Below are 13433 nucleotides of genomic sequence, written 5' to 3' on the forward strand. Positions count from 1 at the left end.
TTTACTTCTGTCTTCAGTGAAAAGGCTCTCCCGCAGGAATCCCACACCCTGGAGGTTAGTGAGAGGGTCTGGGGAATGGGAGATTTCCCTTTAGTCAGGAAAGAGGATGTGCGTGAGCGCCTAGGCAGTACTAAGGTCCACAAGTCCATGGGACCAGATGGGGTGCATCCACGTGTGCTGAGGGAGCTGGCGGAGGTCATTGCTGAATCGCTCTCCATCATTTTTGAGAGGTCTTGGATAACAGGAAGACTGAAGACTGGAGGATAGCCAATGTCACTCCGGTCTTCAAAAAGGGCAAGAAGGAAGATCCGGTTAATTATAGGCCTGTCAGCCTCACCTCCGTCCCTGGAAAGGTGATGGAACAGCTTGTGCTGGATACCATCTCCAGACAACTGGGAGAAAAGGAGGTTATCAGGAGTAGTCAGCATGTGTTCACCAAGGGGAGGTCGTGCTCGACCAACCTGGTGGCCTTCTATGATGCTGTCACATGCTGGGTGGATGGGGGAAGAGCGGTAGATGTAATCTACCTTGATTTTAGAAAGGCATTTGATACTGTTTCCCACGACATCCTTATAACAAAGCTGAGGAAGTGTGGGATAGACGAGTGGACAGTGAGGTGGGTTGAGAACTGGCTGACTGGCAGAGTGCAGAGGGTCGTCGTTGGTGGTGCAGAGTCTGGCTGGAGACCTGTAACCAGTGGTGTCCCCCAGGGGTCTGTGCTGGGTCCGGTCTTGTTCAACATCTTCATCAATGACCTTGAGGAGGGGATAGTGGCCACCCTCAGCAAGTTTGCTGATGATACAAAGTTGGGAGGATTGGCTGACACGCCTGAAGGCTGTGCTGCCATTCAGCGAGACCTGGACAGGCTGGAGAGCTGGGCAGGAAGAATCCGGATGAGGTTCAACAAAAGCAAGTGTAGGGTCTTACACCTAGGGAGGAATAATTGCATGCACCAATACAGGCTGGGGGATGAGCTGCTGGAGAGGAGCTCCGTAGAGAGGGACCTGGGCGTCCTGGTGGACGACAGGTTAGCCATGAGCCAGCAGTGTGCCCTCATGGCCAAAAAGGCCAATGGCATTCTGGGGTGCATTAAGAAGAACGTGTCCAGCAGGTCGAGGGACCTGATCTTCCCTCTCTACTCTGCCCTGGTAAGGCCTCATCTGGAGTACTGTGTCCAGTACAAAAAAGACAGGGATCTCTTGGAAAGAGTCCAGCGGAGGGCCACAAAGATGGTGAAGGGCCTGGAGCATCTCCCCTATGAAGAAAGGCTAAGTGAACTGGGTCTGTTTAGCCTTGAGAAAAGACGACTGAGAGGGGACCTGATCCAGGTTTATAAATATCTGAGGTGTGGCAGCCATAGCGGTGAGGCCAGTCTCTTTTCAGTGGTACGTGGAGACAGGACGAGGGGAAACGGACATAAGCTGCAGCACAGGAAGTTTTGCACGAATGTGCGTAAGAACTTCTTCACGGTGAGGGTGACGGAGCACTGGAACAGGCTGCCCAGGGGGGTTGTGGAGTCTCCTTCTCTGGAGATATTCAAGTCTCGCCTGGACGCCTACCTGTGTGACCTGGTGTAGGGAACCTGCTTTGGCAGGGGGGTTGGTCTCCATGATCTCTAGAGGTCCCTTCCAACCCCTACAGTTCTGTGATTCTGTGATTCTGTGGAGGGGACATCATGAAACCACTCCCACTCATCTGCACACTTGCAAGGGTAACAGTATGAGTTGTAAAATAGCAAAATGTTTCTTTTTGCCTTTTCTCCCCAGGCAGCAGCTTGCATTGCACACCGGACTGTTAGTGAACACCAGCAGACTGGAGCAAGAGATGCACAGAGAAGTGGATGATCATTACATATTAGGGGAAAAAAGGCTCTATTTCCAGGAGGTAAGGACAGTTTACAGAGCCAGATCTCCATTTGGTAGTTAAAACAGCCCTAGCAGCCACATCCACAAAATTCCTTTGACTGAGCAAAAGGAAGGGAACTGTGGGAAGTGAGCTCTTTTATTACAATAGACTTCTCTTTAATCTATTATACTCACATTTGTTGTTATTAATCATGGCACCTCTGTAAATCATGTAAATATGATCATTATGGAGTGACTGTAATATGATTTACTCCACCAAAAATCAGAGTTCACTTGCATTAGGGGTATTACAGCATCTTATACCAACATATATTGTTAAAATGTAAATTAGATTTGCATTAGGGTAATTAGATACATTAAAGTATTATTTCTGCTCTACAAAGCTTCAGTAAAAATGATAATCTATGCTTCTCTATAAGTGAATTACTCTTATTTTTGTGCCTTGTTAGTAAGATTTAAAAACCTTAATTTTTTAACACATCTATGTGTCTAGTGAGGAAGAAATAAACAATCTGTCCTGTAACTCTTTCTAACACAAAAAGATCTTTGAGCAATTTCTAGTACAGACAACTGGTACCAAGAGGAAAAAGTTCAGCAGGAAAGAAACCTGGCAATTTTCTTCCTACTATTTACTATTAGGATTATAGCACAATGCACAATTATGTTTGAAATACTGGGGTGTTAATAAAGAGAAACACAAATATGTACTGAGACAGAAAAAAAGAAAAATCCAGGATGTCTCATAAGCCACTGCTGTATTGACTAATATTTTATATTTTCATTATTGCCAACTGTAGATAAATAAAATCATGAGTCAAATAAAAATATATATATTTATTTAACAATTGCAACACCTTCAAAATCCAAAGGGACCTGGACAGGCTTTAAACTGGGCCAAAGTGAACCTCAAGAGCTCCTGCAGGGACAAGTGCAAGGTGCTTCACTAGGGTCAAGGCAATCCCAGATATGTTTACAGACTTGGAAAAGAACTCATTGACAGCAGCCCCATGGAGAAGGACTTGAGGTTCTGGTAGATAAAGAGCTGGACATAAGCCAGCAATATGTGCTTGCAGAGTAGAAGGCCAACTGTATTCTCACTCATTCCCTTATGCATGCTTTTTGTTCTGGAGTGGTGGGAAGGGCTGAGACAAATGTGGACTACAGAAAAGGATAGTACCAGACATCATTTGCAAATTCATACTAACACTTGAAGTAGATGCAAAGGATAAAAAACTAGCATCCTACATTCTGCTAGGCTAAATAATGCTCCTACATCTAAAATTCAAGATTAGCTTTATGAACACACATGGAAGTTAAGAGGTAGAGTACTCTTCTGATAGCTGTGTCACCAAACAAGCCAAAATATCTTTGTGGCTAGCATCTTTGACTTACTTACATCAGAGAGGAGAAACCAATGAGCACAGATGAGATAAAAGATACACAGTAATAAAGCCCAGATCTATGATGGGCTCTCTGGAGTCATCACTCTGTACATACATCAAAATTCAATGTAAGGCTGAGGTGAAATATAGTCTCATTAATCAATACTAAAACCACAGAATTTTCTACTTGTTACGTGGCTGTGGATATCCAGACACATTCTTTTTGAGAAGAACTTCCAAACAAATGCTGGTGATACTGCTTTGGTTCATTTTAAGTCTTGGCTTTCACACTAATTACTAGTTCTCCTACAACTCCAGGGTACAAAAAACTTTCTGCTGATAAAATTTTGTCAATACCAAAGTATTTTAAAGATTGATACTCCGATAAATGTTTTCCAAATTCAAGGTGGGATACCAGTCAAACACTTCATGAGTGTGATACCACTTCAAACACTCCCAAACATCCCCAGAGCCAGAGTTCCTGGGAAACCCAAGCTCTCGTGACCCCACAGCACCTCTGTGTTTTTTCTTCAATAGGAAGCACAAATATTTATACTGATTTACTAGGTCAGATCTGGAGCTATACAATTAAAATTGTAAGTTGCAGCTTGTTAAGCAGTATCTTAATCTCAGATTTTGCATGTCTCCATTGGAGAAAAAGGTGATTAGTCTTAGGATTTGGGCAGACATTTGTTACTATTCCTGGGTGAAATATTTTTAATGTTTGTGTTTGTCAGGAGGCTTTGCTCAGATTGAGGTGTATTTTTCAGAGAAAATGTATTTCCTTCATATAGAAGAGTGTATTAGAATTTTTTTCTGTTTTGACAAACCAAAATTTTCACAGTTTTCTGATGGGCATCTTGTTTCCTCTCTTTTCAGCTAGTCAAATGGGTCTTTCTTCAGAGTCTGAACCACATTTCTGGGAATTCACAATGCTGTATGGTATTTTGTTAAAACAGATCTGAATCACGATGTATTGATCCCAGAGTACATACTTTTCCAGGCTCTTTCTCCCTGTGTGCTCACTCTTCATTTTCTTTTCTTGTATCTTCCCTTTCAGCTACAAGCAACAGCCACTATTTTTTTTCCTATTTGCCCCAGCAGCTGTTAGGATTTAGAGATACTTGTCCCGATCTTTGCACCCCTTGTCTCATCCCAGGAGTGTGTGTATGAACAAAATGTTCTGGTATGCATTATAGTAAGTTCTTCAGGTGTCCAGATAGTGCAAATAGCTTATTTTTTGTCTGCAGTCCTGCTAAGAAGGGTAGCGGATGAACAGGATGAGCTAAGGAGTCATTTGCACTGCAAGAACAGGCTGACAGTTATGTAAAATACTTCCATTTGCAATCTCCTCTTATCCTGTGCTGGTTCAGAGGAGTATTATGGCCAGATTCAGCATGCAGGTTCTTGCAAACTCATTTTCATAAACTAGGGCACTGCTAAGCATAAAGGAAACCATGACCAAGGTTGCTCTGTTTCTTCATCCTCAGCATTTACCTTTTCTTTCTCCTTAATCTCCTGTCTTTAGCATTTATGGTTTAAGCCCATGGGATAAGCACAAGACTGCTTTTCTGAAGTGCTTGTACAAATACTGGTACAAATCACCTTGCAAAGGCTACTGCAGAACGACATGACCTGCTGGCCAGATCAGTAGGAGTTGCTTTAGGATATTATTCTAAAATGGGATTAGTTAAGTAACTCCGTAGCCCAATTCAAACTCAGAGGCCCACATCACATTTTTAAGCATTCCACTTCTGTACACTAGCTAAATGCTACTGTTTAGGTTTTCAATCCAACATTTGCTGAAAGGCTTTGGACTCAGCTCAGCTCTGGGATGATTCAAGGGATTCAACAGAAAATTAATACAATAACAAACTAACTGATGGTCATAAGCAGCAGTACTACACACAAATGTTCAATCAACATCTGGAAGCCAGCCTTTTCTCTACCTCAAGAAGCAGATACCTATTTCATTGCACAAAGACAACTAAAAGCCACCAGAAAAACAAAATCATACTGATTATTACATGTGAAAAAAAACCGACTGCTTTCATTCTAATATGAATATTCAGATGACTTCATCTAAATGAATGCCTATTTTTCATTAGGATTATCAAATGAATTTAAGTTACATTAAAATTCCTGTCTGTTTTTTTTTATTAATATAAAGCTGATGAATGGTTATCTAGTCAAAAAGAGTTCAGTTTCTCATTTTTTATACTGGAAGGCTAATCAATACTGCATGCAAAAAATTTAGTGAAAAAGCCCTAATAACAGCATGAAATATTCTTGAAGGATGCCAAATATCTCATAATAATAATCGTCTTTTATCCCATCAAATTTTGTAGCTCTTGCAGTTATTTTTAACTTTCAGAAGTACATTTATGACTAAAAATTTCTATCCCTGTTTAAAGAGAAGCTCTTCATTTAAAATCACTTAGAAAGGTTATTCTGTATCTTCAGTAGCTACATTAGAAGAATAAGCAGAGTGTGAATGTATTATTCAAAAATATTTTGCATACACTTCCCAGCAATAGGAATTGTCCAGGCAAAAGACATTCATACATCTCTATATGTCTCATATCTGAATGTTTTATGCTAGTGCATTCACTTCAAAGGTATAGTTCATTTTTTCCTACTCACCTCCAAAGTAAGAGCCATCTGTCAGCTTCAGCTCTTTGTTGGATTTGGTGATAACACCAGCAACACCATGCTGAATGAAATACATCTTTTTACCCACAGCACCTTCTCGGATAATATAATCACCAGGTTGGAACACCTCAAATCGCAGTTTGCTTAGCATGGCAGTCACAAAGTTTGGGTCTGCATTAGCAAAAAGAGGCATTGTAGCAACCAGCTTCCGACAATTGAAGTTGACGATCTCCTAAACAGAAAGGAAATATTATGGTAATGATGGTCAGCAAATATATACTTATAAATGGCATTGAAAAAAGACTATTTTGATCACACACACAAACATATTGTATTATATACTGGACTTTTCTGTTTCTCCTACTGTGCCTCATTTTTAATCTTTTCATTAACTTTTCATCTCTTTCTAGTGAAGTGATGGGAACAATAAAGCAGTTCTGATTTGTACTAAAAAAAGCTGTCTTCTTCCAGTGGGTTTCACATCTTATTTCCCTTGACTTTTAACAGGGAAAAATGGCAGAAAGATAAAAATTAGATAAGAACTACACAGAAAAGCTGACAAGAAGATTAGCTGCTGCAATAACTGTACTAAGTGATAAAGTTATGCAAGTGCAAAGTTTAGCCCTGTGTTTTCCGATGTTGTACCAGTAGCATCATTCTGATTTTAACAACTATATTGAAAATATAAATGACCACTGTAGTTAGCTGCAAGGCTAGCTGAAATCAATAGAAAAAATTATTTCTGAGAATTTAATTCATCTTATAAACACAGAGTCGTACACTTCACTGTGTGCATTTACAACAGATCCTTAAATTCAGAAAGCTGTTTTCCTAAAATTGCAACAGGTCTTAAGGTTGTTTCTCACCAAGAATATTTATCTTTCCAGAGCCAGGCAGTGTCAAAGCCTTTGCTAAAGTCTGGGTAGTCTACATCCACAGCCCTTCCCTCATCCCACTAGGTGGGTGACATGGTCATAGAAGGAGATGAGGTTTATCAGGCAGGAGGATGTGCCTGTCATGAATCCACTCTGGCTGAGCCTGATCCTTTGTTGTTCTACACATGCTGTGTGATCACACTCAGAAGATCTGCTTCAGTGACCTCCCCAGGTTTCGAGGGCAGGCTGACAGGCCTGTAGACTCCCAGATCCTACTTCCAATCCTTCTTGTAGATGGGCATCACATTAGCAAGCCTCCAGTTCTCTGTGACCTCACTGGTTGACTGGGACTTCTGATAAATAATGGAAATCAGTGCATCAGTCATTTCCGCCAGCTCCCTTAGAACTCTCAGGTGGATCCCATCTGGCCCCATGCACTCATGACAGTCCAAGTGAAGTAGCAGGTCACTGCTACTTCCTTCTGAATTGTGGGGACTTTATTTTGCTCCCCATCCCTGACTTCTAGGTCAGGGGGCAGAGTTCCCTGAGGAGAACCTGACAGTTATCTGTCTGATCATTAAAAACAAAATAAAGAAGGCATTGAGAACCTCAGCCTTTTCCTCATTGTCAGTGGTAATGTTAATGCCAAGTTGGAAATAGAAGCACTTCTGAGCACGAATGAACACTGACTCTTAACAAAGAGCAGTACAGCAGTTCTCTTTAACCTCTATCTCAACAGCATTACATCCTTACACTTAGATACACACTAAATATGCCTTTATATATATATATATATATATATATATTTTTTTTCCTCTGGAATGAGCCAAGGACATAGAAAAAATATATGTTATTTCACATAATAATTCAATGCAGATTGAATCCCCTAATCATTGGGTTAATGATAGAGTGAATGAAGACTAAGATAGTACATGTTTGAAGCCAATCACTAAACCCCAAGTGGATTTAGTTATGATTTCACCAAGAACATTTTATCTTAGAATTATTTATGAGGAATGGAAATAGAACAACAAACCCTTTTTACTGTTTTGACTCTCTTATGCCTTCTGATTTCCATAGTTTCTTTTCTAATGAGTGCTTTAGCATGCTTGAAATACTGCACCTTTTACTGACTCCATAATTAATTACAAATTGAATGGATTAGAACTACAGGATAAAATGCAGACCTTTTTTTATAGCTTTAAGAAACTTGAAATGTAGAAGAATTGATGGCAGGAATGGAAACTAGAAAAGATGGGAGGAAAATATAACTGAGATTGGTAACAACTGGGAGACTTATGGAAAGGAAGAACAGTCTGGCTATGATTCCCATCCAGCATAACTGAAAAGGGTGAAACTAGACTGTCTAATCACATGACATTAGAATTAGAATTAAAAAAAAAAAAAAGCAACTCCCTTTTCTTTTTTTTTTTTTTTTTTTTTTGAACTAACTAACTAACTAACTAAATAAAAACCTTGTAAAAATACCTGGAAAAATTGATGTCAGATATGATGGTGTTCACCTGAATGTGAAAATTATCTCCGGCACTGCAGGATGTAAACTACCACATAGGTGTCACTGGCATTCAATGTCAGTGAATCCTGCTGAGTCATTAAGCTGTGAGGAACAATCCCAGGCTACCTCTTAAAGTATACTCTGGGTGACATAATAAATACTAAAAAGAGATTCCAGCTGACTGTCTTTCCAAGGAAAGAAGAAAAGCCTGTTCTCTTCATCTAAACAAGTAACAAGGAACCTTATTTCTCACAAAAAGTTCAGCCACTGCTTCCCTGGAGAGGACAAGTTATTCTCTTCTCCCACTGCTCGCAGTCTGGTGGCATCACGTGCGGAGTCCCAGACTACTTTCTCTGCTATGAGACTGCCTTGCTGTCGTCTTGGCTGATGTCAGAAAGCTGGAAATAACTGCTACTTTTCTTGCTCTGCTCAGGGACTTTTCTATAGATATGCTGCTTGTTTTCTGTTTCTGAAAGTGAATAACTGTCTTGCATGTCCGTGAGGCAGAGAAAGGAAATTACTAAAGGATGCAAAAATTGTCTCGAAATGATACTGAGGCTGGTCAGTAAGCTCAGAAGGGGCTTGGAAAGTGAAAAGTTCAACAACAGTCATCAGCAGGAAGAAAAACAGTATGAGGTGGAGCAGTATTAAGAAAGAGAATGAGAGGAACAGAAAGAAACACAAAGGACACAGAAGAAATAGAAAAAAAGGAGTCAGGAAGGTTGACTTTGAAAAAAAGATCAAGGAAGTGAAAAGGTGAGAGCTTGGGAACAGAGAGCCTAGAGAAAAAGCTGTCAAGCACAAAAAACTGAGAAGTGGGGCAAATAAAGTAAATAAAGTCCTTCACAAAGCAAAGAAGGCACAGATCACAACCTTAGTCTTTGTCCTTTTCAGAGATTTGTTTGGTGAGTTCTGTGGGATAAGGCGCTAGATGAAAGAGGGACCCAAAAAAACTGACTAATATTCAAGGATCACCTTTCCAAGTTCATGAGTCATGCATCCCAATTAAGCAGAAGTCAAACACAACAGTTCCAGGAGGTATGCATGAGTGAACAAGGAGGTCCTGACCAAAATCAGATACAAATAGGATGCCTAGAAAGGGTGGAAGCAAGGACAGGTAACTTGGAAAGAATTCAGAGACACTGTCAAGAAGATGGAAATGGGAAAGCATAGAATTCAATCTGGCCAAAACATCAAGAGCAACAAGAAGGATTTCTGCAAATACCTGTGACAAAAAGGGAGGCAAAGAAAATGTGGGCCTTCTCCTTAAAAAAAACAAGCAGGAGACCTGGTTATCCAAGACATTGAAAAAGCTGAGGTAATGAATGCTTCTTTGTCTCAGTCTTTACCAGCAACTTTATGGAATTGCAAGTCCCAGATGTCAAGACGAGTAGATCCCACCTTGGATGGAAAAAAATCAGATCAGGAGATACATTGGCCTTGACACTGCCTCCCATAAGATCCTCAGAGAGAAGCTACTGAAACATGGGTTAGATGAGCAGACAGTGAGGTAGACTCAAAACTCGCTGAATGGGTAGGTCCAGGGGATAGTATTCAATAGTGCAAAGTCTAGTTGGAGGCCAGTAACAACCAGCATACTGCAGTGGTCAGTAACACTTTCAGTTCTGTTTAACATCCTCATTAATGACCTGGACAATGGAAGAGAGGTCACCCACACTAAATTTGTGCATTACACAGGAGTGGAAATAGTGGCTGACTCACCAGAGAGCCATGCAGCGTCTGGAGGAAACCAGACAGATTGGAGAGATGGGCTGACAAAAATCTCACTAAGTTCAACAAGGAGAAGTGAATGGTCCTGCTCCTAGGGTGGAACCCTGAGGGGCCAGTAGGGCTGGTTGTTACCCAGCTGGAAAGTACACTGGCAGAAAAGGACTTAAGAGTCTGGGCAGACACCAAGTTGAACGTGAGTCAGCAACATGCCCTCGCTCCTAAGAAGGCTAATGCTATTCTTGCCTGCATTAAGTGCGGTACTGCCGGTAATCAACAGTGGTGATCCTTCTTCCCTACTCAGCATACTGAGTAGTCTATTTCTTGGTTTCCCAGCACAAGAAAGATGTGGACCTGTGCAACATGCTGTAGGTGTCTTGGCTTATGCATGGGTGTTGGATCAGATGACCTCAAGATGTTACTTCCAACCTCAATCATTCTGTGACTCACTGACATACAGAAAAAAAAAAGGAAAGTGATAAATAATGTATTTTCATAACTTTATGAGCTGATACAAACACAGGGGAGAACTCATGACTACATACACCCTCTGTGCAGAGTCAGCTGAGCCCAACAGAAAAAGATTTCATCTCTTCTTGGCAAATAAAGCAAAACAACTTCTCGTTGCAGGATTTTCACTTTTGGAATCTAATTTCTTTTTATGTCTCCATCTTCTGTGCACCTTTCTCTCCTGGTATATAATCTATGCCCATCTATATACCCATGTATACACAGAGTTTATCTGTTCAGTTTGAGTTGCCTAATGAAGGCATGAACATAACTACAAAACCTCCCTGCTGTGGTAATTTCAGCTGTTACATCCTAGTAATGCATTCATTTTGTTGATTAGTTCTCTAAGAAAGTTTATGCTAAAGCACTAACTTTCCATATTTAAGATGTTAGAAGGTGGAAAATTACTGAGGGAAAAAGAAATGTGTCATTTTTAAGTGTTTTGTTTTTCTTTAAAGTGTTATTTTATTTAAATATGAGATCATTCAAAACAAGTAAAATACATTTCTGTGAGTCTTAATCACAACTTAAGCAGTGCTGTAATTTCAGATTCTTGTATATCACTTCAAATATCATCTTAGGTTGAAAGAAACAATAATGATTATGAAAGTACCTTATGTAATTCAGAATGCTCTAGGGGAAACAGTAATGTCTTTTAAAATATATATATTTTAAAAAAGCCTAATTAAAAGTTGTCATTTTATGTGAAGATAAACATCTTTTTTTTTTTCAACTCTTTTTTTGAGTTATTTATTTGGAGTGTGACTGGAATCAAATTATGATCCCCCATGTATCTTTATTAGAAGAAATAATGATTTTTTTTTTTTCTCACTTGTACACCAATACAACAAATGGAAGTCTTAGGAGAGAATTAAGAACATTTTATGTGGCTGAAGTGTTTAAAGGAAGGAGTCATTCAGACTCACATGGAGCAAGTGTTTATCAAGGTAAGTACTGTTCTACTACTTGACTAGTATGCAATGACTAAATCAGAGGTGTAGTGATCTGCTTCATATTAGAGATTAGCTAGCTGACTCCACTGGCTCCTGCTGCTTTATGTTGGCCTTATTACTCATATTGGCTCTTCTAGCCATTTTTTTTTAAACTGTCATTAAGTCCTTAGATATTATCATTTTCATGAGTTCAGTATTTCTGGGAAATTGCTCCAACACATCTTGTCATGTCACACCTAAAGAAGCAGCTGTGATAATGTGAATGGGCACAACGGTCACCCACTTTCTGATGGCATTAGGCTTTTTCTCTTAGTGAAAAACTTTTGGATAGAGGAAGTGCTTTTAGTTAGACTGACTGGAAAAAGCTATTAGTAGAAAAAAGAGGAAATTCTGGAAAAACGTGTATGACTGAAGGGTTTTTTTTCCCCACATATCCAATTCAGCTAATAGATGATACTACGTCTGTCCACAAGCTGTGTCCTTCCTAAGTAGAGGCCAACAAAGTCTGTTTATTGCTACACTTAGTTTCATTTGGTCAGTTCTATACAATAAAATAAAAAAAATAATGCTTAATTTTAATAATGCTCTGCTTTAAAAGGGTTTGGGGCTATATCAACATGTTGAATATATGAGGGCCTCCCTGAAAACAGTGCCTCCTATTCTACTATACTAGCACACAACATCAGAGGTGGGTGTCGGTGGTATGGCAGTAGAGGCTGAACCTTCCCACCAATATTGTGTTACATGTTGTTGCTGTGCAACAGACGGCAGCAGAGGGGCAGTCTGACAAATGCATCTGACACAGAAGTGTTTATGACGCAAAAGTGCATCACTGAATTTCTACATCTGGAAAAAATGTCATCCATTAACATTCATTGATGCTTGCTGTGTTTTTATGGTTACCAAACAATGGATGTGAGCACAGTGAGGAGATGGGTGGTATGTTTCAGCAGTTGCGACAACAACAGTGGTTCACCTCATGTACTGCTGATTTGGACAAGCACAGCATACAGGCACTTGTTCACGGCTGGAGAAAATGCATTGCTACTGATTGTGACTGTGTTGAAAAAATAGTGTTTTGTAGTGGAGAATCTGCTCTATCAAGTAGTGTTACTGTGTTCTCCATAACTGTTGTGGTTTCCATGGAAATAAATAGAAGCCATTAATTTTTGAGCAACATATGTGGTTAATTTGGGTTTTAAGTAGTCATATTCTGTATGTGTTCATGATTGCAGTTAATTTTAACCTGTTGTTCAATTGCATTCAGCTTTGGCAGAAAGAAGGCATCTCACAGATATTAAGTACTCACAGGCTTTATGACAGCAGGCAATCAGGAGGACTAGGGTTAGCATCCCACTGAGGGAATGACTACATTGTTAGTCAAATAGATCAAAACTTGTTTAGTGCCAGAAAATATACATGTGGCAACAGGATGCAATATTCTTTATTTCTGGTACACCTGAAATTACTCAAATTGCTTTGATACACTGTGGTTAATCAACTAAACAGAGTGCTTCCCTGAAAAATAAATTTTTCTCTGAAGCTTTTGGACATGTAAGAATGACTATGCATACCTTTACCTTTGAGTGGCTTTACCACAATCTTTCCATTTTTCACTTTTAAATCTAGCACAGTGGGAAAACACAGATCTAGGGCTTCGTTTGTGGCCCATCTGATGTCTGGCACAAATTTTCTCTTTGCACACTGTACCGGATTTCTCTCTGTACCAGAACAATGGGCATTTTTAATGCAGAGACTCTGCTTAAATTTCATGTTTAACCTTTAGATACCATCTTTTATGTCTAGAACTGCACTGAGAGATGTAATTCTCTTTTCTTCAGGACTTTGATGTTTTGCCATTCTGTAAATACAGCTGGATATTGGGAGTATGTAGGCTTTGGAAAACCTCTCTCTCTAGCTGCTGTAGTTCCACACTTTAGAACCACAAGAAT

General features: G+C 39.8%; 1 protein-coding gene across 1 annotated transcript in view; it reads right to left on the reverse strand.

Annotated features, from left to right (window-relative positions):
- The window catches only part of HCN1 (hyperpolarization activated cyclic nucleotide gated potassium channel 1), a 192425-nt gene that overhangs the window by 13231 nt on the left and 165761 nt on the right, over positions 1 to 13433 (reverse strand). Inside the window, exon 6 of the mRNA XM_085213684.1 lies at positions 5891 to 6131. Within this exon, the coding sequence (XP_085069810.1) occupies positions 5891 to 6131 (241 nt within the window). The remainder of the gene's footprint in view (positions 1 to 5890; positions 6132 to 13433) is intronic.

The sequence above is a fragment of the Meleagris gallopavo genome, chromosome Z, assembly GCF_905368555.1.
Source record: "Meleagris gallopavo chromosome Z, MGAL_WU_HG_1.1, whole genome shotgun sequence".
Taxonomy (NCBI): domain Eukaryota; kingdom Metazoa; phylum Chordata; class Aves; order Galliformes; family Phasianidae; genus Meleagris; species Meleagris gallopavo.